The following is a 26,165-nucleotide window of genomic DNA, read 5'->3' on the forward strand; positions in this document are numbered from 1 at the left end:
ATTTTTAAATCTGTTTATGGTTAAACTATAATGAGCTCAGGTAAATTTTAATAATAAAAATGAATTAATGTCTAACTAAAATCTAAAACTGGAATATTAAGTCATCAGCTTTGATAAAAATCATTAAGTAATACCAACAAGTTAAACTATAAATTAAATCTTTAAATTTTAATTTATTTAAATTTATTTTGCCAAATTTAACTAGAAACAAATATGTTTTATATTCACTATAAGTAACTAAAACCTAATTATAAATTTTTATTTTAGTTTTAAAGTTAGAAATTAGATTAAATGTATATAAACTTAAAAAACAGATTTAGATTTAACTCGAAACAATTTTTGATTAAAAATAGTAAGAATTCTAAGGAAAAAATAGCATCCTCTTTTCTCGATCATTGGAGGTTTCAATGGCTCTATTTACCAGAAAAGAACATGGGAGCACTTATAAAAGCATAAGTTAGTCTAGAAAAATCAGTTATAGGTATGTAGCGTCAAAAATAAATCAGATTAGTTTATGAACTAGTATCCTAACTTTTTCCTCCGAAACTAAGTCTAACTCTTATTCCATAATCTGGATCTTTAGTTTAAAGTACTTAAGCATACCACGAAATACATTACCCCATCCTCATTTTACGAGAAACTTGTTGAATTTATTTTACTCGTCCAAAATCAACTTGTAACTGAGGAAGTAGCGTGAAAAGTTTACATCAAAATCAGTGAATTCAATTTTCTTCCTTGCGAAAAAACTGAAATGTACTCAGATCTAATCGGCTGTTGAAAACGAACAAGTACGTCCGGTGAATAATCTGATTTCGTCCTTTGAAAAAGCTTTTTTCTCTTATGATCCGTGGTATTTTCCAGAATAGTTCAGCTCATCAGAAAGATCATCTAATCTCATACCAAATTACAATTTTGTAATATTGTCGACTTCAAAAGACTTTAGTTTGCCAGCTAACCGGGAGTTTAAAAAGACGATCAAATGAGACACTTATTCTTCCGTAAATAAGACACATGCGAGGGTTTAATGTGACCATCGTAATGTAGATGAGACAAAACATGTTCTGTATTGCATAATTTCCGCTTCCGTATGGTGGTCCATTCCAGTCTCAGATCTGTGCGTATTAATCTCAAGAGGTACCATATCCATTGTCACATGAGCTCTGACATGTGTATATTCTTATACATATCAGGGCTCATGTTATAATGGATATAGTTCCTTTCGATTTAAATACGTCCATGTATACCTCTCTCTCTCTCTCTCTGTTTCAAGATGGCTCCATCAACGGAGGTGCTTTTTATGACGGCGCACTAAAAACGGACGGCCATGAATGCAACGGCCCTAAATTCACGTAAACGCTAAATAATTTATGCAGCGAAACCGTGGAGGAGACAATGCCTCCCGGATGTGTGTCCTGGCTCAGAGGAATCGCCTTCGCACACCTGAGATGCAACCCGCACGGCACGTCTCCGGCGCTGTTATTAACGGCTCCTCGCAGTTTGTGGACACCTTCGCGAATGTCGGTTTGTCTCGGCTAATATTTAACCGAAGGCAAACACGGATGTGTGTCAACATCTAAACTACAAAAACCCTCAAAAACATTTTTCGGGCAAAAAATCCGGTCGAGGAAATTGACGTGTCACTTCCTTTTAATTAAGTATAAGATAGGCAAAAACCTTTGATGAATTCCCAAAGTCCACTAAGAATAATCTATCAAAAATGTCCAAAAACTTACTCGAAAGGAAAAAATTAAAATGAAAAATACAAAAACAAACACAAAAAAACCTTGCCAAAAGCAAACAAAAAACCGATTTTGAGATAAATCCCTCGAATGAACTTGAAATCACAAAATCGGTCGAGGATGTCAACTGAAATTTTCCCCCCTTCAATTATGAGCTCTGCAACAAGCGTGACTCGCTTGAACCTTTTCATACACGAGCCGCACGAATTCAGCTCTTCTTCTCTCCTCTCCTTCCGTCCATGGACAGAGGTCCAAAATTTTTCGGATTTACTGACGCGACCGGCTGCGGCTCGATGCTCTCAGTGAATCGGTGCCTTCTTATCCCTGAAGTCGGCTTCAAGTCGGTTGCATGCAGTCGACCCATTTTTCCATAACCACATGTTAGACTTTTTCGAAACATGATTCACCTGAAACATGGATTTTTTTTTAAGGGAGCTTACAATTTGCTTTGGACGGTAGGTAGGTTGAAAGTAATAATTGTTCTTATACTCTATCAGTTAAGTATAGGATACATCATGGATGACATTTCAACGGACACGTTGGGTCCGGAGAAGTGAGGGGATTTCTGAATCGCCAAATTATTAGAGGAATAGTTATAGTGGAGAGAAGTTGAGTCCCCTCACGGAATGAATCCCACTTAAGTCGACAGGTTGTACGTGTTTCCCTCTACCTTTTGTGTCATCTTAGTAATCCACCCATGTTTACGCATCAAGCCGCAGCCGGTCGCGTCAGTAAATCCGAAAAATTTTGGACCTCTGTCCATGGACGGAAGGAGAGGAGAGAAGAAGAGCTGAATTCGTGCGGCTCGTGTATGAAAAGGTTCAAGCGAGTCACGCTTGTTGCAGAGCTCATAATTGAAGGGGGGAAAATTTCAGTTGACATCCTCGACCGATTTTGTGATTTCAAGTTCATTCGAGGGATTTATCTCAAAATCGGTTTTTTGTTTGCTTTTGGCAAGGTTTTTTTGTGTTTGTTTTTGTATTTTTCATTTTAATTTTTTCCTTTCGAGTAAGTTTTTGGACATTTTTGATAGATTATTCTTAGTGGACTTTGGGAATTCATCAAAGGTTTTTGCCTATCTTATACTTAATTAAAAGGAAGTGACACGTCAATTTCCTCGACCGGATTTTTTGCCCGAAAAATGTTTTTGAGGGTTTTTGTAGTTTATATCAGGTCGTTTTTGGGTGGATTTCTTAAAGCGACCTCCTCATCTCCCCTTATAGTCGCTCCTATCCTCGCCAATCAATTTTAGACACAAGATTTATTCAGATGATTTCCTTTGTCCGTTTTTTATTAGTGGTACAATTTTTTTTCTTGTAACCTTTGCTATGAGACCTTGTAAAAAAGAAGCATCATTGAAAGATGTCTGGCAAAAGTAACAAGTTCTCGTCTTGCAGCTACTTTCCAGACTTTTTTACTCAGTCACTACTTTGATGCGTGTAAGTTTCAGTGTCATAAAAAAAATATAAAGCAACCTCCTCATCTCCCCTTATAGTTGCTCCTATCCTCACCGACTACCATTGGACAAGGCAGTTTATGGATAATTCTTTTTGTCCATTTTAAGAACTAACAGTGAAAGTTTTCTTGAACTTTCTTAGAAAAAAGGCAAATGAAAGCAGCTTTCGGTCTGTTTGCGGCTGCTTTCCAGAATTGGTTTCTTTTTTCTTTTGCCAGTCCTTTCTCCGTAACTGCGACTTTATTCCATGGTAATTGAGAGGAAGTCTGTGTTAAACGGATTAGTATGTAATTGGGTTGATAAGACTATAGGGATGCAATCTTTCGGTTTTTTCCCAACATTCAATTACTCCGATGCTACAAACTTTTCTTTCTCATACTTCTCCCTCACGGTTGGAGCTTGGTGTAAATTAAGAGATACGCGGAAGAGCAGCCTTGATTGCTACACCAATCGTAGGATCTTATGCTCTCATCGTCCGCTTCAACGTACTGTCCAGCGGTCTGAATTACAGTTGTGTAGTGTCCAGACTCGATACTCGAACCATGGTGACGGACATTTGCGTGTAATTCGTACCGATCTGCCCCGAGGGTAAGATTTTTTGTCGGAAGCTCTGTCACTTGGAATCTATCATTTTTCACGAAAATACCTTCCTGAATTTCAGTTGTGCGGAGAATTTGAATGGCCAACACATTGCCTGGGTTTCGTACGACTGTGCGGCTAAAACATTTGCCCGAGCATCTTTGGCCATCCGCTGATATATTCTCACAGCGGATGTCATCGTTCGGAGACCAAGCGCTTAGGGCGGAGTAGAGTCCCTGAATATTACTTTGCAATCCTCGTATTGGCATGGAAAGGATGTATTGGGTGGACTCGATAGGTCTGACAGTGCTGCAATCTGCACATTTCAGCTCTAATACCTCTGTGAACTTAGTACTATCCATCAACGCAGCGTTATGGAGAATCAAGTAATCCATGAATTCCCTCGCACATTGCTGCTGAGCGAGCATGAACTTTTCATCCGTTTCGATACGAACGGTATAAGCAGAAAGCAATCCTCTTCGATAGGTATGATAAAGATTTGCAAGGTCTCTCAACGCACTGCGGCTGGGATAGTTTATCAGAGCAGACCTCAGAGGTTCTAAACTTAACAGAGCTTGTAATGTTGCATTAGCGTAACAGGACACTTTACTCCCATTTTCTGGCATGTTTTGAAATCTTGGGAAAGTAGACAAGTCCGATTTCTGGGCGAGGAGAGGAGGAGCATGGGACCTCTTCGGTGCGTCCGAAAGGGGACCGGCAGTGGTTGCATTCGGAGCGACATTTTTACTCCTGGACTCTGTTGAGGCGATTGTAGCGTCCAACTTCAGTCGCTTTCGAGCTGTTTTGTCAGATCTTGTCTGCGGTGGAATTTCCCCACCTCGTTTGGCGACAGCAGAGGGCGCTGGGGGAACAGTCTTGTCCGTAGCATCCTTCACCGGAGCAGGTTTTTTCTGCCTCGGACCAATATTGGATGGGTCCACTCTGCGGTAAAAGAGGAGCTGAGCATCGACAGACCCTTTCGGCCATCTTCCTACAGCGACGTTACAATCGTCGGCTGATATGAATTTCCTGCCAGACACGACAAGAGCATCGCAGTGGCCTGTTTCGAAATTCGGGCCGTGATGGAATAATGCTCCATGCAACCTGTAGCGATGACCACCGACTGTGATAGTGGTCGTCTGAAGCGCCGGTGATCGAAATTTGGTGTTTTTCACAAGCCTTCCGTCAGGTTTCTTTTCCCACAGTGGCATCTCTACGAAGAGTACATCTTGCAGTTTCTGCAACTCCGAGCACTGAACCTCGCTGTTTCTCTTGCAAGTAGAGCATGTTGAGTTCGAAATGGGGGACCAAGAGAGAATATTTTCTAATAATTCCGTGACCTTGTTCTTGTTCTGTCCCGTAGGTGGTAATCGCAGAATGTACTCGTCCAAAATGTCGACGCTCTTGGTGTCGCAGGTCTTGCATTTTTTCTGGATTATCAAAGCGAATTTGCACATCCCTTGCAAGGTTTCACTCCTCTCGACCAAGGCGTGCAAGAAGAGGGAAGGATTTTGCTCCTGTTTCTCGACAAACCGATGCCCCAATTCTTGGCGGATACCTTCGGAGGAAAGCGAAACTTTTTGTTTAAATTGAAATTGCTTGGCGACAGCTCGCAAAGAAGTCATTCCACTTGAGCTCCGCAATGAATTTCGCACAGGCTCGTAGCTGAGTAAGCATTGTAGATTAGCGTTTGCAAAGCTCGAAACACCATCGCTGTTTACGAAGGCTGGCCAATGAGTGGCGGACGCTCCCTTTTTGGGAGTGGGAGAGTTACCGTAAATGTTTGGGGCCTTCGCATTTTTGGGTGCCCATTGATTATCCGGGAGGTGTTTATTTCTGTGCGTAGAGTACTGCATGACCAGATGTTTTAAGTGAGGAGTCATCTGTCGGAGTCTATTGTACTCAGCGATAGCCGCCTTGTGGGCTTTGATTTTCTCTGGATCGAAGTTGATCAAATGTAAGCCTTCCAGGGTTCTGACCCTGGACAGGGCAACGTAAGATTGTCCGGCGCAGAAGATACGATTTCCAATATCTGCGATGACCGTATCCATGGACATCGCCTGGCTTTTATGGATCGTTCCTGCGTAAGAGAGTCTTAGAGGAAATTGTTTTCTATGAACGAATATGCCTGGCTGTAGTTCAAACTTCCCCACTTCGGGCTCCCGCATTTCCAGGGAATCTTGTTCCGTCCGCAAGGTTACAGCTCTGGGGCGCTTGTTCGAATCGACAACTATATTCTGTGCGGCTCCCGTTGTACCATTCACGAAGCCTGTGGGAACATCCATGTTTTTTGTCAGCATGACTTTGGCGTTCTCTTTGATGACAATCAGTTTTTCTAAACCAGCTGTTCGGGTGGCATCTTCCTCCAACTTTTGAAGCTTGGCGAGCGCTCTGTTCTTGTCCGTCAGTTTGCACTCGATCGAGTCTTCAGCGACGAAATGTATCTCTTCTCCCGGTAACTTCGAGAGTGCTTTTCGGTTTAAAACGTTGCACATTGCTTTTTCGGGCATGAGACATAGTCCCTCTTTTTCTTTACTGAGAACAAAAGATGCCAGTTCATCCGCTCTCTCATCGGGATCGGAACTCTTGAAGGAAAACAAGCGACTGCGAAGAGTCTCTTGATTTTCAGCGGTACAAATACCGAGACGTGCGTTGTCCAACAGTTGGCAGAATTCTGGGTTACTTTGTTGCCGCATGTTGATCAGGAGCTCGTCGTAGTCTTTGAAATATTCCGTCCACAAGTTGATGTTGACGCCACCGGAGAAGTGCTTCTTAAACTCTCGATCGGTCATTTTCTGGAAAATGAACCGCCCCTTCACCGGGCTCAGCTGAAGCAAGTCTCCTACGGCTAGTATATTTATGCCGCCGAAGGGAGCTTTTTCGTGACAGTCGTAAATCTCGGACAGTCTCAGGTGTATCATCATGAAATTCATACTCGAGACCATGGAGATTTCATCGATGACTATGAGAACTACGCCCTCCAGTTCTGCTCTCAATATCTCCAGAACATGATCGGAGAGGCGAGTGTATTTCAAGCTGTCGCCGTGCTCTACAGGCAGTTGAAGCAGCCTGTGGACTGTGACTCCTTTGATTTCGGATGCAGCTGCACCAGTAGGTGCCGTCAACGCAATTTTTCTCTTCAATTCCTGCTTGACCCACTGGGTGAGAGCTTTTATCAAATAGGACTTTCCAGTCCCTCCAACACCGGAGACGAATTTCCTCATCGGGTCCTTCGCCTCGTAGTCGTCAGGATTTTTCTCGTGACTCGTGACGTATCGAGACAATCTTCCTTTTATATTCTCGTAGACTCTACGCTGATCAGGGTTCAGCTGCGATTCCAGCCATGCCAAATCGTGCTCGGGCTGTAAATTTGCAGCATCATGGAAGTCTTGCATTGCCCGTTGCGCTTCCACGCGTCTGAATTCCAGTGCCTCAGGACCTAGCAAGTTGTCGTCCGGCAGTTCTGGATTCTCTTCTCCGAACTCTCTACATTTGGCCTCTATGAGTTCGGTTACTGCATCATGGGCAGCGATGATTTCGGAGACCTTTTCATGGTATTTCATTGCCTCCTGAAGGGTGTGTTTTTCAGCGTCGAACGCCTCCGTATAGGTGTCGTACTGACCTTTCAACGCACCGATTCTTCGCCACGGTTTGAATAGCAACAGTAAACTGTAAAAATACTGTTCTGGCTTTTGTTTCGGGTCGCATCTGTAGTGCTGGATGATGTGCGGTCGCTTCCTTTTGCGCACATATTTCTGCCCGTAAGGATAGAAGGTAGGGAGTGGTTCTCTGATCGGTCGACTCTTAACGATGTCCCAATATTTCGCATAATCGTACAAACAGACGTCGTTCATTTCGCACGGTCTGTTCGGATAGTGGGTGTCGATTATACTAGGACAGAACACGTCAACATCGTTAGGATCCATCTTTTCTATCTCTTTTTTCGGCTTCACCCTCCTGCTGCGAAGGATACTGGTATCGACCCATTTGAAAGTTGTATCGGGGTCTGTTCTGTAAAGCGGTATACTCATTAAAGTATCAGCAGCCTCGAAGGCCCCGCACTCGCGGTTCGCCAGAGATCTGAGCCCGTAATTCCACAGACTTCGGTTCACATCTTCGACGCTGGCAATGGAGTCGAAAACGTCCGTCATGTGACTAGTCTCAGCTTTGGTCTGGTACTTGGAGATGTACTTGCCAATTATGGCGGCTTTGTCACCGACGTACTGTAAGTCCATATTGCCCACCCAAACGAGCATAGTGGCAGGGTTATAATCATTGATACGTTCGGCTCCGTTCGCACGAGGCAAATCGTACAGTCTCGAATTCTTGACCAGATTTCTCCTACCAGCTATAGCGGTAGGTGCATCGCGCAGTTCGAAAGTAGACCGAGCGGCGCGAGGGAAATCAAAGCGGCATACTGTTTTAACACCGTTTTTATAAGTCTTTTTCCGCTTGCAGTAATTGTTACAATGGTGTTGCTGGTATTTAGTGACCTTGGCATGTAACGTTGGGAAAGTCTTTTTGTCCGGAATTTCACAAGTAATGTGATCCTGGATGAACTTGGCTACCTCTTCGCTGGAGGACTTGCCCAGCACCGGTGCATCTTTCACCCAAAGGAGGGTATGCCAATGTGGAGCTCCTCTGGTTTGATATTCCCTGCGCCAAACAAAGTGTTCAATGACGCCCAGAGGTCCTCCACCGGGCTCTGCCAAGAAAGCTAGCATAGCCGATAACTTCTGATGATAATACCTACAGACAGGACCTACATCACCTGCGATGAGACCTGCTGCCTGTTTGGTGTTTTTTTCATCTCCGTCGAGTTCTTTCAAGTACGCCTCGAGATCTTTGTCATCGTAGTCTGCCGGTGCCAAAGTGAGGAAGAAAGTGGGCGGCCCATACGTCTCGATCATTGATAAAATTTCACTGTGGGGCTTTTTCCAGTATTCTTCCGTGTTCCGTACTCTACTGAAAACACTCGTCAGGTCCTTACTGAATTCTCCTGCCTCCATTTTCTTCAGAAACTCCGAGGCGGTCATATTACCGTGAACCACATTCAGAACCTGATAAATGCCAGCCGCCAACTCTCGCATGGTGGCTTGATTTAACAGGTAGAAGAGGTATTGCGTGTTTTTCCTGAACTGAGGTTGCCGATGGAACAATTTCGCATGAACGAAATTCGTAAAGTCGACTTGGACCTCTCTGTCCACTTGGAAATAGTTTTTCCCATCGGGGAACAAATCAGGAAAACACATCGCATCCAGCTTGGCACTTCTCGAGTTAACGCTGGGCTCCTGAATTTTTAACATTTGGTACAAATCTTTGGCGCGATGATTTTCTCTCTTACCGTAAATGGGAAAAATAGTGTAAGGAGCATAAAACTCATCCTCTTTGTCCCGCTGGGTAAGCATGGCAGCTATGTTCTGCAACGGTGGCAGCGAATCATTCAGGCGGTGACCAGGTCGGAGAGGTCTTTCTGGACCTGTTTCCTCGGCTTCGGCTCCGACAATCTCGTCACCATCGATTTGGCCTTGCCCAGCGTCAAGGGAGACGTTCGATTCTTCAAGAAAACAAGCAGGCTCATTATTGACTTCTTGATCGGCATCCGCGTCCGGATAAGAAGTGTCTGCCTGCAAGAGAGGTTCTTCTCTGGCAAGTTCGTGATTCAGAGAGTCGCTCCTCTGCGGAGAATCATGATGTTGCGGTGCATCGGTGGAATTATTTATTAAATCCTCTTCAACATTCAAATCCGCAGCAAGGACATCTGCCGCGTTGATTCCTGTTGAGTCGTGAACAGCTCTTTGATTGACGGACTTTTCTGATAGATTCCTTGCGCCATGCTGAATGTTTTGCGGCTCGTCATCAGAGATCTCTGTGTCCAGACTAGCTTCCGACGGTGCAGGTTGTGCCTCATCGGATTCCGAATCGGGCTCATCCGGATCAGAATCTGCATCAGGTTCGTCCGAACCAGAGTCTGGATCAGGCTCGTCCGGATCACATTCGGCATCAGGCTCGTCCGGATCAGATTCTGCGGTTGAGCGATCTCTTCCCGCAGTGCTTTTCGGAGCCGTTTCTGTGTCTGGGAGGTAACGCAATAGCTCCTCAGCCGATTTCGGTATTTCGACTTTCTCGTACAACGGATTATTCTTCTTCAGCCACTGTAAAGCCCTCAAGACGTTAGTGACGTTCACCACGGACTCCCAGACTTTCCTGTTTTTGGTGGGAAGACCTCTCACTAGAATGAACAATTCTTGGTTGGGCAAAGTTGTTTGCCCTGACTCTAAAACTCTTTTAAGGGTAAGTTCTAAGGGCAGCGGCAAATGGAAAGTCCTCCCCACAACCTTGGAGGTTAAGTGGGCCGACGGTATTTTCCGGTTCATTACCGTCCCCGCTTTGACCACAACTTGGAAGGCTTTAACGAGTTGAATGAACATTTTCTCGAAGCTGTTCAAACATCCAATTTCTGGTGGAATCGGAGGAACTTCCATTTGATTGATGGATGCGATCGGAGGTATGGTGTTGTTTTGTATTTTCGAGTGACAGTAGTCACAGATCCAATCGCAACACGCATCTGTTAGTACCGCGTATGCGAAAATCTCCAGCCACGTCTGATTCTCGATCGGCTTCATCTTCTCGACGGACTTTAAACTTCGCAGATGCATGAGCCTCTCGCAGCACAAGCAGTAGTTTCGCGGGAGGTCCTCCATTAATTTCTTATGGGCTTTAAAGCTTTTTTGGAACTTAACTTGGATTTCATCTTCGGAAACGAATTTTTGTCCGCCCACTTCGAACTCTCCGCCTTTTAACTTCGCTGCTTCTGCCACAGCGGCCAACTCGGATACGTTTCCGTTATATAATGCAAAATCAAGGTCGTCAATCTTATGCAAGAGTCGTTTTAGGGTTTGCAACTGACGAAGTAATGATCTTACACGAGGGTAATGAGGCCCCAGGTTCTGCAACACGACGAACGGAGCTCCTTTACCGTCATCGAGTCTGCAGGATAGCGTATGGCCTGATTTAATAGGGCTCTCAACGCACACTCTATTGGAGCAATCATTCATACTCACGATAAAAAGGACTATTGCCTTTAAAACGACAGACTGAGATAGTTCGGAAAGTATTTTCTTCACTTTATTTGTCGCATCTGCCTCGTTCACTTTACAGACATCACTTTCGCAAGGCCACTTATGAGATTTCCGCGCATTTTCCCAGTATCGAAAGACATTTTGAACAACGCCTTCGTTATCGAAAATGAGGGGACCACGAGCTGAAGGGATGGCCTTGTAAGAGAGCTCATTAAAATAACTCTCAGTGAACGAGGTATGTTGTTTGGGGCCCAAAATGGCGGCACAACAATCGTCTTCTTTCGAGAGATTTCTAGCGATGGTGAGTCGAGTATCGCATTCAGACACCAACTCTTTATGAACACTTTTGAACTGAGCGAGTAACCTTTTACGATGGATCATACACCATTTAACCAAGGTCTCGGCTTCCATCGCTGCGCTTACTTGAGAGCCCTTTAAACGAGAAGAGATATTTTTTTCTATCATACCCTCGGGAGATTGGAGTATGAAGACATTCCTTCTTAATTTACCTCTGGAGTAAACTTTGAAACTTTTGAAAGTTTTATTGAAAATCGGTCGGTTAATCCTGGCTTTCGGTACATTCCTCCGGAACGTAGAGGGCCTCGAAAGTCGGGCTGCTAGCCTTGAAGGATGATTCCTCTTTGAAACCGAAAGTGGCTGCTCACCGATCCTGTCAATCGAACAAGTCTGGACAGGCCCTGGTCGAGGTGCAGAGGAGTCAGGATTCTCGATATTCTTTTCCACCTCCTCTTGAGCGGTGGTATTTCCTACTCTTATCGGTGGAAAGTTATTTTGATTCGGAAGATCATCTTCAGGCGGTGGAGCAGCATTTTTACGCATGGATGCACCGTTACCTTTAGATGAAATTCTTCCTTTTTTCTTTCTACCAAGAGAAGATGATTTCTGCTTGGAGCTACGCTTTTTTTTATTCTTATCATCGTTGTAGCGTCTGAGAAGCCCTGCACTGGAAAATGCTTCCGACACATTTTTGGCAACTTCCTTGCGAATCAGAGCGTACTGCTTTTTGTACCACCGACTTTTTCTGGCTCCCCAGAAATGCAGTTTTCGCTTTCTTTTTGTTGGCACCGGAGAATCAACTCCAATAGAGAGAGATTCATTTCGAGCTACAGTTTCAGATTCACTTTCTGAAGTGGAAAGTGAATGTTCTGCAGCATATGACTCGATGAACTCTTGTGCGCTGAGGTCTTGGCTGAGAGCGACAGCCTCAACCCCAGAATCCATAGATAAGTCCGTACCGGAAAGTTGGACTACTAAATCATTTTCATGCTGATTTAGTAGGTCACAGCTTTCGGAATTGGACAACCTAGGTTTTTTCTTCCGGGGAGATGCTACGGTGACGCAATCAAAGAGTTCATGGCTGGAAGTAACAGCCTCATCTTCAGAATGCATAGATATTTCTGGGCTGGAAAGTTCGACAAGAAAATCATTTTCTTGCTGACTTAGTTCATCGTACCAATCGGTATTTGTTAACCTAGGTCTCTTTGCCGGAGGAGATGATACAACCGAGCCTTCTTCGTTACCATCGGCAGGCACAGAGAGAGAGTCTGCTGAGGGAACGGCTCGGACTCGAATACCCCGATATTCTCCTCCTATCCGCGTTCTTATTTTCTTCATGAATCGACAGATAGGAGTAAGAGGCTCTAAACTAAGATGCTCTTGACCACTCTCCGTATGAGGAGGTGCATGGGGTACATTGACAATGTCACACATGGTGGAAGCACGAGGAGCCTGGGGTTGAACATAAGACCCAGAAATTGGGTGGCTGCTCAACTGATCCTGGAGGCAAACAGACGCCAAATCAGGAGAACAGTTGTAGTTGAGGTTTTGACTGACCTGAGTTTCTGGACAGATCATTGGAGGAGAATCTCTCGGCTCCCCAGCAAGAGAGTGACTACGAGTCAACTTTAGGAGATGAGGCGTGGCCTTCTCACTCAAAATTGAATCATGACAAGTACGGTCATTATTAACGTTAGTTTCATGTCCAAAATGGAGTGGTATTTCGTGAGGACACAAACCATTATCTGATATGTTGTCATCTGCAATTTCTGGAAGGCTGACATATCCAAATTTAGCACCAGAGGCTCCTTCCAAATCGCAGGATGGTGAATCATCTTCCCGTTCAGGCTGATTTTCGCCTTCGGTAGGATCACATTTTGAAAGAGCCTTTCGTACTTTATCGTAGGCTCTTTTTCTAAAGGATTTTTCAATAGTCTTTTCATCAATTCCCTGAATTAACAAAGAGGTTGAAAGAGTATTGCAATCCTGATCGTTAGTACCTGTAGGAAACACAACATCAGATCGCTTAGCAGCATGCTGTGCCTTCCGCTTGGCTTTCAATCGTCGAGCTTTGCTTGGCATTGCAATAAGTGTTAACTACCAAAATATAAGAGGTAGTGGGTGTAAAGAGCAGGAAACTCAAATTACACAAGTACGGATAATCTGCATAAAGAGTGAAACTCAACTTATGCGATGAGAGATAATGCGTATGAAGAGCGAACTCAACTTATACGATTAGAAATTATTTGCATAAAGAGCGAACTCAACTTATGCAATAAGAACTGGTGAGTGTAAGGAGCAAGAAACTCAAATTACACAAGTGCAGATATTTTGCATAAAGAGTGAAACTCAAATTATGCGACAGGAGATTCTACGTATAAAGAGTGCAATACTCAGCTTATACGATTTCAAAATATTTGCATGAAGAGCGAACTCAACTTATGCGATAAGAACTGGTGAGTGTAAGGAGCAAGAAACTCAAATTACACAAGTGCAGATATTTTGCATAAAGAGTGAAACTCAAATTATGCGACAGGAGATTCTGCGTATAAAGAGTGCAATACTCAGCTTATACGATTTCAAAATATTTGCATAAAGAGCGAACTCAACTTATGCGATAAGAACTGGTGAGTGTAAGGAGCAAGAAACTCAAATTACACAAGTGCAGGTATTTTGCATAAAGAGTGAAACTCTTCTTATGCGACAAGAGATTCTACGTATAAAGAGTGCAATACTCAACTTATACGATTTCAAAATATTTGCATAAAGAGCGAACTCAACTTATGCGATAAGAACTGGTGAGTGTAAGGAGCAAGAAACTCAAATTACACAAGTGCAGGTATTTTGCATAAAGAGTGAAACTCAAATTATGCGACAGGAGATTCTACGTATAAAGAGTGCAATACTCAGCTTATACGATTTCAAAATATTTGCATGAAGAGCGAACTCAACTTATGCGATAAGAACTGGTGAGTGTAAGGAGCAAGAAACTCAAATTACACAAGTGCAGATATTTTGCATAAAGAGTGAAACTCAAATTATGCGACAGGAGATTCTGCGTATAAAGAGTGCAATACTCAGCTTATACGATTTCAAAATATTTGCATAAAGAGCGAACTCAACTTATGCGATAAGAACTGGTGAGTGTAAGGAGCAAGAAACTCAAATTACACAAGTGCAGGTATTTTGCATAAAGAGTGAAACTCTTCTTATGCGACAAGAGATTCTACGTATAAAGAGTGCAATACTCAACTTATACGATTTCAAAATATTTGCATAAAGAGCGAACTCAACTTATGCGATAAGAACTGGTGAGTGTAAGGAGCAAGAAACTCAAATTACACAAGTGCAGGTATTTTGCATAAAGAGTGAAACTCTTCTTATGCGACAAGAGATTCTACGTATAAAGAGTGCAATACTCAACTTATACGATTTCAAAATATTTGCATAAAGAGCGAACTCAACTTATGCGATAAGAACTGGTGAGTGTAAGGAGCAAGAAACTCAAATTACACAAGTGCAGGTATTTTGCATAAGGAGTGAAACTCTTCTTATGCAACAAGAGATTCTACGTATAAAGAGTGCAATACTCAACTTATACGATTTCAAAATATTTGCATAAAGAGCGAACTCAACTTATGCGATAAGAACTGGTGAGTGTAAGGAGCAAGAAACTCAAATTACACAAGCGCAGGTATTTTGCATAAAGAGTGAAACTCTTCTTATGGGACAAGATAAAAAGCGCAGTATAGAGAGAAAGGTCTCAACTTATACCATAGCAAAATATGTGTATAAAGAGTAAAACTCAACTTGTGGGATCTTGCCCACAAATGGATTGGCACAAAGAAGAGAGTCTTAACTCATATAAAGTAGGAAAAATAGGTTTCTTTTCCAGAGAAACGAGGAGACACGTTATCCAAGTGTTAGAAAAGGGACTTGGAAAGTTGAGTGTACTTCCTCTCTCAAGCAAAATATGGAATGTAATAAAGCTTAGATATTTTACCTAATTAACGAAGGCACAAATAATTAATAGATCACTAATAGAATTAATAGACTAGAAAGAAATGGCACAGTGACACAGTGTTCACTCAAACTTCACTAGAAGGAGATGGAATGAGGAAAATATGATGAAATCAACGTGTCGTTTTATCTTATATGACAAAACGATAATAAAAAAAGTACGAACACCGTTTGAAATGCACCAACAAGAGTAGATTTTTCTTTATTTAAATCAAAATTGGTTAAAATGATTTTTCTTTGTGTGAAAATGAAAATGGATATAATCTTAAAATCAGTGATCTGAGTGATCAGGTTATGTTTTGTTCCTGTTGTTGGTTTCTATTTGCTGTCTTGTTCGTTCCGCGGTTCAACAATGGGTTCAACAGAGGAAACGTAAAAAAAGGAGCCAATCAGAAATTGATTTCGAAAGACGCTACTCTAGTTAGGACGACTCGAGTGTTCATTGGTTGACGAGAAACTACGTCATTAACAAGGTGGCAACCACAATCGATTTTTCACTGAAAGATGTGTAATAATTGATCAAACGTTTACAGAACTGCTGTTGATCTACATAATGTAAATAATGAATAATAATGTAATCATCGTAATTTTTATTTAAAAAAAAGACGCCAGATTAAAGATCAGGGGGAAAGGAGCCCCTTGAACCTATGTGTCGCGGATAGTGTGTTCCGTTGGTTGGAAAAAGTTATGTTGGTACCAAGTCGTGAGCTGTCTACGTCATTTTCGTTTTGGCGGACTCTGAATGTGATGATCGTGGAATTTTGAGTCCTTATTTTTACTGAACTTCAGACAGTGGGAAACGCACACAGAACTGTTGTCAAATTAAATGATGTTTCTAATTATTAATAATGGAACTATCGTGATCTTTTTATCCAAAGGATTGACGCCAGATCACGGATCGGTTGGGAACAATTAAATCTATGAATCGCTGCGTTGCAGCTAGTGTCTTTTGTCCACCCAATAACAAAAAATTATGTTGGTACCTGCACTTGGTATAAAGATTGACAACTGACTTGACCTATTTAATTTATTATCTTATGTGTTCTTAATGCAGTGAATAAGTCTGGAGATCTAAGTATTGGCATGAGTTCATTAGAAAAAAAGGCTCATCTGAATGTGAGAGGCCAAAGCGGTACTTACGGTCACCATACCTGGGTTCGTAGGCTCACCCTCGTACCTACTGAGACGGCAATCTCCATCTCTTGATCGGAGGATATGCCGCACCTAGTTGGTAAGAGTGGAGAGGCATTTATGATTACATTGATACCATGGGGTCTAATTGTATTTAGCCTTGATTAACACGATCACACTTATTCCAATGGAACTAGGCAGGAACACGTACCTACGAATCTTACTACTGTAGTCCTCGTAACAGATAAGCAATTTATTCCGTTACGCTTTTGAACAGAGGAAGAATGGACGCACCCATTTCACACAGTAATCGATGCAAGAAAATGAAGCCTTCATTGTATTTTTATCATCAACTTATGAAATTATGAGAATAAAACGGGTACATACCTTTCATTAAAGACCTTGTTATACATTGTTGGGCAAAATGAAGTTTCTAACAACTCCTGACGCAAAATCAAAGAGACTCAGAAGAAACCAATTTGAGCAAATGCTCACAGTCAAAGACCTTTGATTATGTGACATTAAGTTGACCTATGATTGAACTGTTCCGAAAAGGGATGGAATTGTGCCTCACATACTCAGGTTCGCAAGCCACGCGTAACAAGAACGGTAGAAGAGATAGGAGGATTCCAAGATAAATCATGAAGGAAACATGTTCTTAATGTAAATAACATACACTTCAGAGAAGCATAATCACTCCAGTGCACATAGGTTGATGGCAAGATATAGAGCGAATAAATTTTGGTCGACGTTCAGTGACAGTCGCATGTGAAGGCCGAGGCTCATATTCCAGTAATTTTTAGACTTTAGTAGTGAGAATACATTCTGTGATGTAAATGCTGCTTCCTTTGGAGAGTTTGGCACAATTTCGGTGTAATTTCGTTAACATAATTTACCTGAATTACATCTATCGCTTAGGTCAGGTACTGACATCAACAAGACGACATAACCTCACTTAAAAATTTGTCACATTTTCGTTCAATAAAATAAAGATACCACTTGAACATTTTAAGAGAAACTAAGGTAATAGAATATCGGGCTCCAGTAGAACACGTGAGACGTAATAATATGAGTATGTAAATATAGTAGTTAGCATCTACAAAGAATTAAACTCTTATCCAAATTAGGTAAATCTATTCACAACTAGTTAAAGTAAAGAGGTTGGTAACGACCGACCAGAAATCACTTGAGATTTTTAAGAAACCAATGAAGTAGTGTATCGGGATAAAAGTGGGCGTAATAATATAAGTGTGTAATATTAGTTAGGATCTAAAATGAATTGAACTTTTAAATTAAATCTGTTCATTATTCACAAATAAATACAGTAGATGGAGGTTGATAACGACGACAGGAATTTCGTTCCCGAAACTCGGACGAACCTGAACAGAATGAACCAATGGCGTTGAACCATTATATTACTGGTTTTTTTCTAAATTCAAAAATTATAGCTAAAATTTTGAAGGATGTAAGCGGATGCTGGATTATCCGTGAGATAAAGCGCTTTTTTATGTGGCAAAATGAAATCCTCACATCTTCACGGAGTGCCCTTTACATAGGCTCCATTACAATCTGCGGCCGGGTAAGCGAGAAATCTGTTGTTAAAGATGGTCATGACGGGCAGTTTAGTCGTATTTTCCGTAATTTCTCTTTTGGTTCACTAGGAATGTTAGAAAACTGTAAAAACCCATGGACACGGTAACATGACGATTCTTTAGGTACCCACTTTTATGGGTCTAAGGTTTACCGTTATCGCGGAATTTGAGTGACTTTCTCAGGACCCTGGATTCTTGAAATTCAAATTTCCCGGCAAAGTAAAAAGTAAAATTTTCCTTGTTTTGGGTCATTAAGTGCTTATAACTTTTTGAAAACTCGATGGATCTTAATGAAACCCTTAAACGCCATCCGGCTAACTTAGCTGCGTCCATAGACACCAAGATCGTTGGAATCCGTGCCGCCGTTTGCTCTGAATTCCATTCTAAATCGAATCAATTTTCAGATTAAGGGAGTTGCCTGTGACTAAGAGTGTCGGCCACCCGTTTGTTATCGGGACTTTAGTAGGACGTCATTTTCCTCGACCGGGGGTGGCTACCGCCACTCTTGATACGCTGCCGTGCTAAGGCAGAACGTTGTATGGATATTTCGACGTTGCCAATTTGTTTCTGATGAAATTTGAATTAACTGAGAGGAACGTGTTCATTTTTCACGGACTTGAACGGGTTTTTAGGTGAACAGCGTAACTGTCAAAAGCCAGGTTTTGAGAGAAATGTGAAAAAACTTGATTTCTACGAAGATTCCTCGTATTTTTTACCAATCGAATAGAAGCGGAGACATTTTTTAAAATATACGTGGCATTTAAAATTCTCATCGTTGACTTAAATGAGAAAAACATGCCGTGTTAAGAAAAAACGTCGTATGAGCCTTCAGTTGTTGCCAGATTTTCTCTCAAAAATACGATTTTTCAAGGGAGCTCGTGTATATTTTTCTCCCAATTTTTCAAGGAATTTCACTCGCAATTCAATCCACCATATCTGAAAAATCCAAGGAAAAATATTCATGAAGTTCCTCAACAATGAATGTTCCAAAAAGAAAATTTTGGCAATACTCGCATGTTCATACGACGTTTTTCTCAGCACGTCAGAATACAGCGAATGAATTGAAGAAAATTCGTAATTAGATCAAATTGATAGCCAAAAACTTAAAATCGGGAGCTTCATTTCTAGAAAAATACAAAATAAATTAAAAAAAAAAAAAAAAAAAATGTGGGTTTTTTCAAAATAAAATTGATCTTCACACGATGTTTGTCATTATATTTTCAGCTCGGAATCGCCTCACCTTTTCATGTGGAGGAATCTATCGGAGCTGCTACATGAGGCAACCCGTGCTCGACGCGGTGTCCTAATCTGTGTCTTGTACCGCCGCTAACACCTCTCCCCCGCCCCCACCCTCCCATGTGTGAGGCATACATATTTTATGCTGGGGTTTGTTCACAGGTGAATTTCGCGCAGGCAAAAGCGGGTCTTGAAAAACGGTCGGCGACGCGCTGGGTGGGAGCCGAAGGAGGGGTTCCGGGAGGGGGGGTCGTACCTGATAAACACCTCCGGGCAAGGTGTTCTTAAACTGCGATAAATAAATTCGGAATGTCTCGTGAAAGATTTACGGTCCTCCTAAATGTGCCGCCTGGATTTAGGCCCGCGTCTTGTCCTGGGTCCTCACATGCGTTGCCGTTTTGGCGGGAAATACGAACAACACCGACTCTCGCAGGTTCGTAAGACTTACTTTCGTCCATTGAGATGCGTGCAAAACAATCGATTTTTATCCAGGTAGGTTGCCACCTCTGGAATCGATTAGTTTATTGATATTCACCGGAGAAAAAAATAGTTTTGCGGAATTAGCGAGAGCTGCGACGGAATGGGACTGGCTATTTTTCAACGTCTGAGCGTTGACCGAGGGTTTAGCCGTTTAGATTTGGCTACGCTGAGAAGGATTAGAATGTTATCTTTGAGCCATGACGTTCACGGAGTTTTTAGTGGCCGAAGAATAAGGAGGGGAAACTAGGAAAATAGAACGAGAGTTTAATTCGGCGGGAAAAGCAGAGATACACAGGAAATGGAAGAGACTCTATCAACACAGGGAACTTAAGATATCTGAAGAGCAGGGATTTATAGTAGAGATTCTTCACAGCATTATTCGTTTAAGAGCTTTGAAGTTTTAGCTTATAAAATGGTTTTAATGCTGATTTGTGCACATTTCATCTGCTCTTAAACGCATGACAAACCTCGCGTTCAAGAGGTTCTCCTTCCCTACACAAAAATACGCGCTTTGATCACGGCGCAGAGATACAACTATTCGTACTTGATGGATGTCCGTGTTGCGTCGACAAAATTGAAGGCGCGATGACGTGAGGCGTGAACTTGCAATGTTCCGCTCTATGCTGCCAATAGGATGTCATGTCTCAGATTTGGGCGCAAATGCGTACGATGTGTTGACACTCGATTTTTTCACTTTTTTTTCTATTTAATGTCAGCGTTATTTTTTTTAGGATGTATAATAGACACATATCTAAAGCTCGGATGTACCGGTCCTAGGCAACCCGCAGGGCACATTTATTTGCAAGCCGCAGGTAAATTTGAACCGGTTTGGGCATGTGAGGGTTAAGTTTATACTTAAAAAGGAACTATGTAATTAAGAGTACACTTAAATGGCTGCATTCAGTATTTAAACCGCGCAAAGCCTAGCTCTTTTTCAAAATCTGTGATAACAATTGGGATACCCCGGACGAAAAAGTGAGAATTTATCAGATCCTCTTTTTCACGCTGAACTCGGTTTCAGTGCGACCCCACCGAAATTGTTGGGCGTCACAATAACGGTGGATGACACGCACCCGCGCGTCCTTTGACCGGGCCTGGAAACCATTAATCTAGGCGACGCGCCGCGCCGCGACGCATCGGGGCGTCAAAAGGCGTCGCCGAGAGTGATCGCCCAGCGCAGCGCCGCGCCGCAAATGATAATCCGAAATCAGTCATATTATAATCAGTGTAATGTGACCGGGAGGGGTTGCGTTCGCGCTCCCGGCTGGAGCTTCGGCACGTTAGACCCCGTCGTCGGAGGGTAATTGATGGTGGCACAAGGGCGCACAGTGGAGCCTTTTAACTATAAATAAAATATTATACGTTTTTTCTGTCACATGTTGAAATTTTTTACTGTAAATACACATTTTTATAAGTATATTTCGTCACATGTCGAATTTTTTGACTATGAACATAGATTTGTTAGTATATTTCGTCACATGTTCATCTGTATGTTTGTTTTCGTCAAAGGAAATTCTACGAGGTAACCAGTGAAACCACTTCTCGTTGGTTTCCCTCCGAAAGATCGTAACTACCTTTCAATTTTGCCAAATTTCCCCTCGCAGTTTGCACGTTGCTTCGAGTATCTTGAACATTTCCAACTGAAAATGTCACTGATTTATCCTCAGATCTCATGCCAAAATAAGACAATTTTTGTCTAAAAAAAATAAACAAAAATAATTGCATAGGTATTCTTGCGACAAAATTGAATGGTTTGATTCAAACTTGCAACCTTAGAATTGTGTTCAATTCTACGCGTGCATATCGTCGATGTGAAAAGTCGGGGGATTTTGTTCATTTTGGTCGGGAAAACCCGTAGAAAAGACGGGGAATATTTTCACACTAAGTATGTTCCAGTTATATACATCAATGACGTTGTACGAATGATAATATATTAAAACCCATGTTTATTGGTTCAGAATGTAAGAGTGTTCTAAGGGAAATACCAATTAATCTTTTTCAAATACCGGAAATAAAATATAGTATTCCTATGTCTTTGTGGTTAGTTGAAAAAGCTTGCAAAGTTTTTATATCGTGTCTGAATTTCTCATCGACCCGTTTCACTGTGCGCCGTCCCGGGCCCGGGGTGTCTGATCATCTCGAACGCTAAATTTTCGTCTTTTCCAGTATTTAACTCAATAAATTTCTCGAAAGTACATCAATCACGCGTGTCAGCCGAGCAAAAAGCGTTTTTTCATTCATTTGTCTCGTTAATGTCACCAGCACACGACCGTCTAGCGTCGCTTTTTGCCTTTTCTTCGTCGGCTCTTAACGGCGTTGACCTCGCAGATTCATCCCCGTGAGCTTAGCAGCGTCGCGACGTCGCAGGTAATCCTCGCCAAGCGTCGTTAGCGCCTTTAGTCAATAGGTCATCAGGTCAACCGCTGGAGGTTTTTGTCTCATTTCTCGTTAGTGCGAGAGAGAGAGTTACGCGTCTAGGTGCGTATCATCCTCAATCATACTCGAACTGAAATCGAATCTGGATGGCAGCTTTTCACCTAAAATTCATCACATAAAGCCAATGGACCAGTTAGAGACAAGGTGCGAACCTAAAAATTCTAATACGTGTTTCAACAGCAAAATATCATGTAGAATACGACTCGCGCCATGAATATTATTGAAATTAACTCCTATCTAAGATATGTAACGTTTTTCGTTACGTAAATTCAAATCTTTTGCTCATGAAAAAATAGAAGTCTGCGCGAGTCAAATCGCGCTCTACACGTTACCGTAACAGTCTCTGCGGTATGAAAAAATGGCAACCTCCATTTCCGTTTGCAGCTTAGCTGTTGCACGTTGTTATCACTTTGAACAGCATAAGGAAGAAGAAACAATGCTCGATTAAGAAGCTTGCCAAATAACCGTTGTAGTACGCGATTTCATTTAAAGATACCATCGTTTTTCATGTAAGTGGGGAATCTCCGTAACAAAAATAATCTTAAAACATTAATATCTTAGTTAAGAGTTCATTCCGGTAATTTTTTAGTTAAATTAGTTTTTCACTTAAATAAAATTCAATCGGAGGAATCACACATTCACTTGCTTTTAATAGTAGTAAATAAGTGTAATAAATGCTAGCCTGAAGTAAATAAGTGTCATGATGCAACCCGCACAAAAAATTCGAAACATAATGTATTAGAATTCTTTAATTCGCACCTTTTCTATTGGTCCATTCAAGAGAGGAAGGTTGGATTAGAATCAGAATGCCGGTTCTCACTGCAGAATTTGGTCCGAGCATCAGGCAACACCATGGCTCCGGAATGCAACACGAGAGGAGTATATTTGCCCGGATACACATTCATACTGTTGTGTGTCGGTGCCGGTGCGATACTCTAAATATGTAAATATTTCGTCTGTGTTTGATTTATGAGTGCCAGTCTCGCCGGCTTCGATCTCAACTTACTTCCCCGTCTCGCCACTCACTTCCTCAACATCGCCCGAGATGTTTATCTTCTCTAATTAGTCAAAATCACACGGATGCTCCGTGCAATATTGGCATGCGTCTTTCCCTCATCAATTTGAGGATTAGCCGACAACAGAAGGAAATAGTCTACTGTAATATATCAAAGAGCTGACAACTAAGATTTATAGGCGAAAATATTGTTTCAGCTCACGCATATCGCATATGTTACTGTATAGGTACAAATTTTCACGAAATAGCCCGAGAAAATGACAATGAAAAAGCAAGGGGAAAAAACGGGAAACAAGCCTAAAAATATAAACACTGAAAACTCGAGACGTTTCGGCTCGAAACTGAGTCCTTTTCAGTCGGAAAATAAATTAAAATTAAAAAATTTCGAAGAAAAAACTTGAGACCTACTTACAAATACACAGATAAGACAAAGTTATAGAATAAAGCGATCCCATCGGTGGAATCGGGCGGTTGCGGTGAACAAAGAAGGTGAGGAATAGACTGACCAACAGTTAAGATACGCGCGTTGATGACGGCGCAGAGATACAACTATTCGTGCTCGATGGATGTCCGTGTTGCGTCTGCAAAATTGAAGGCGCGATGGCGCGAGGCGTGAACTCGCAGAATGCTCCGCTCTATGCTGGCAATGAGTTATCGCTGGTATGAAGTTAATACCGGTTTTTTTGTTGAGTGAATTGTGCTTTATGCGAATTTTTTGAAAGGTAACATTACAGAATACTTACATTTGGACTGCATTTTGCAATTTGGAAATATAAATTCTGGCTCTTCTGGAAAAACACTTATGTGCATAGGGAAACTAATGGCACATACGTTGCTTTAAACCGGGTTAGAATTTATATTTCCAAAGTACAAAATGTAGTCCATGTGTACCCTGTCTAGTACCACATTTCCGGCGGTAAAATTCCAGGACCTTATAGCAACGGGGTACCAGTGGTGAGGCGTGAATCGTCGAATGTCGATATTTTCCAATTTGAATCTGTGGTAAAGAATCGATAATTAAGGCGTTCGATGCGAACCTTCTGTTTATCGATCCTTTTCCATAAATTCAAATGGCAGCTCACTCGATACATCGCAAAGCACGGCACGCCACTGCGGGGAGCCCTTGACGAGGTTACGATAGCGGCGTCGGAGGAGTAGATCGGAGCATTAATTTACCCCCTCAATTTCAATGATTACAAAGCAACTGGCGACTCAATATTCTCCGCTTTGGGTCGAGGGGGTCGCTTCGTGGCGGCCGGGGATATTGATACAAATAGCTATTGCATCGGCCACCCCTGGGAAGGGGAAGGGGAAGGGGAGGAGCGGCAGGGGGCTGCTCTGCCTCTAAGTCAGATAAGCGAGTAGCCAGATCAGCCGATTATATTCCGGAATTGTCCGCCGAGTGTGGGTCGAGTGGAAAGTCAAAACCTATCGAGAACCATCGTTGAGAAAATAGGTTTCATAAACATTCATGGTTGACCAACACAAAATGTTAGATTTTATCATTTATTAATTTATTTATGTAATATTCGCACCTTAGGTGTTATGCATTACACGGTAAGTGCCGAAGGTACTCTGAAAAAAAGATTGGTAGAATTTACCATTCCTTCACGCTGTATTTCACACAGAGTGAAGGAATGGTAAATTCTACCAATCTTTAAGTCGATTCTGCCGGAGGAATGGTAACCTGTAACGTTTACTTTTCTTCTGGCAAAATTGACTCTAAATTGACGCTGTGTGAAATACAGCGCGAAGGAATGGTAAATTCTACCAATATTTTTATTTCAGTGTAATCAAGATTCCGTCATTAAAATTACTAAGCCTTAAAAATGAGATCACGAAAGAGGACAAGTGAATAGGTAAAACAGTTTTTTTTTTTTTTTTTCTTTTTTTCCAATTTTTGCACGTATATATTTTAGCTTTTTTGTGCCCATTTCTTTCGCAATTCTCTTCAAAAAGTGTATTAACAAGCAATTTTTAATCAGAAGGAAAGAAAAATACAGAAGAGGAGTTAAAGGAAAACGAGGACAACAAAAAAGAGAAAACGACGAACAGGAACGAGAAGAAAAGCAGTGACACACTAAAAAAAAAGTCTGGTAGAATTTACCATTCCTTCACACTGTATTTGACACAGCGTCAGATTCAATTCTACCAAAAGAAAGGTAAACTTTACTACATACTGGTACAAGTTACCATTCCTCTGGGAGAATCGACTTTGAATTCACGCTGTGTTAAATACAGCTTGAAGGAATGGTAAATTCTACCAATCTTTTTTTTCAGTACAGGAAGGAAGAGGAATAAGCAAAGAAGGTGAGCAAGAAGGAAGGGAGGCATGCGCATTTGTCAGCGTAATAACATGCATAGCAAATACGTCGTTTCTTAAATGAGCCAAGATAGTAGTTAACAATTGCAAAATGTGGTCCGAACGTACTCCGAGACCACGGAATGACGATAATGCTACTCGGAGAAAAATCGAAAATATTGCGCGGAAGAAAGTAATAAACATACCTCATCCCTCATACTTCCTCCGATTTGTCTTCATTTCAGGTCTCTCCCTCGGCGCGGAGGGGGCGTCACTTAGGGTCGCTGACTCAAGTCTGAAATTATTGCTTTGAATTCATTTAGACAAGCCTCTAATTAGTGTTCCAATCGTGGCTTTCGTCGTAAAAGACCTTTGCAGTATCATCCGAGCGCCACAATAGCCCCGACCTCGAGGAGGGAGTAACTTGGAGGGCGGGTGGTGGAGCCCACCCTTTTTGATGATGCGCTAATTCCACCTTTTACAGCCCTGAGAAGGGTGTCTTTGTTGCGATTTGCATGACCTTCAAGGAATTCACCCTTTTATGATTTCTCGGGACGGCGCCAGGGACACGATAGACGTCCCAGCGATTACTGTCCCTTTCTCTTAGGTAGAGTATTAAGCCAATATTGTCGTAATGTTGTCAACCCTCTATTAGGGGCCAGCAAAAACAGCGGAGCTCCACTTCAGTTGTACAGATGTTTTTTAAGACAGAATCTATCTTAAGAAGAACGCCCCTCAGCAGGAATATTATTTTAATCTCCCAAGATGCTTACTTTGCACCCGCAAACCTTATAGAGTGT

At 42.0% G+C, this 26,165-nt stretch overlaps 2 protein-coding genes across 15 annotated transcripts in view; one reads left to right on the forward strand and one right to left on the reverse strand.

Moving 5' to 3' along the window:
• The window catches only part of nrm (neuromusculin), a 627,637-nt gene that overhangs the window by 314,681 nt on the left and 286,791 nt on the right, over positions 1–26,165 (forward strand). The gene's annotated exons all lie outside the window — the stretch shown is intronic.
• Positions 1,570–18,406, reverse strand: LOC140224714 (uncharacterized). The gene has a single exon (XM_072301098.1). It carries the CDS (start codon positions 13,233–13,235, stop codon positions 3,582–3,584), a length of 9,654 nt encoding a protein of 3,217 aa, XP_072157199.1. The 5' UTR covers positions 13,236–18,406; the 3' UTR covers positions 1,570–3,581.

Source organism: Bemisia tabaci, chromosome 5, assembly GCF_918797505.1.
Source record: "Bemisia tabaci chromosome 5, PGI_BMITA_v3".
NCBI classification, from domain to species: domain Eukaryota; kingdom Metazoa; phylum Arthropoda; class Insecta; order Hemiptera; family Aleyrodidae; genus Bemisia; species Bemisia tabaci.

Excerpts from the sequence above, each read along its gene's own strand:
- LOC140224714 (XM_072301098.1), bottom strand. The coding sequence starts at position 13,235 with ATGCCAAGCAAAGCTCGACGATTGAAAGCCAAGCGGAAGGCACAGCAT.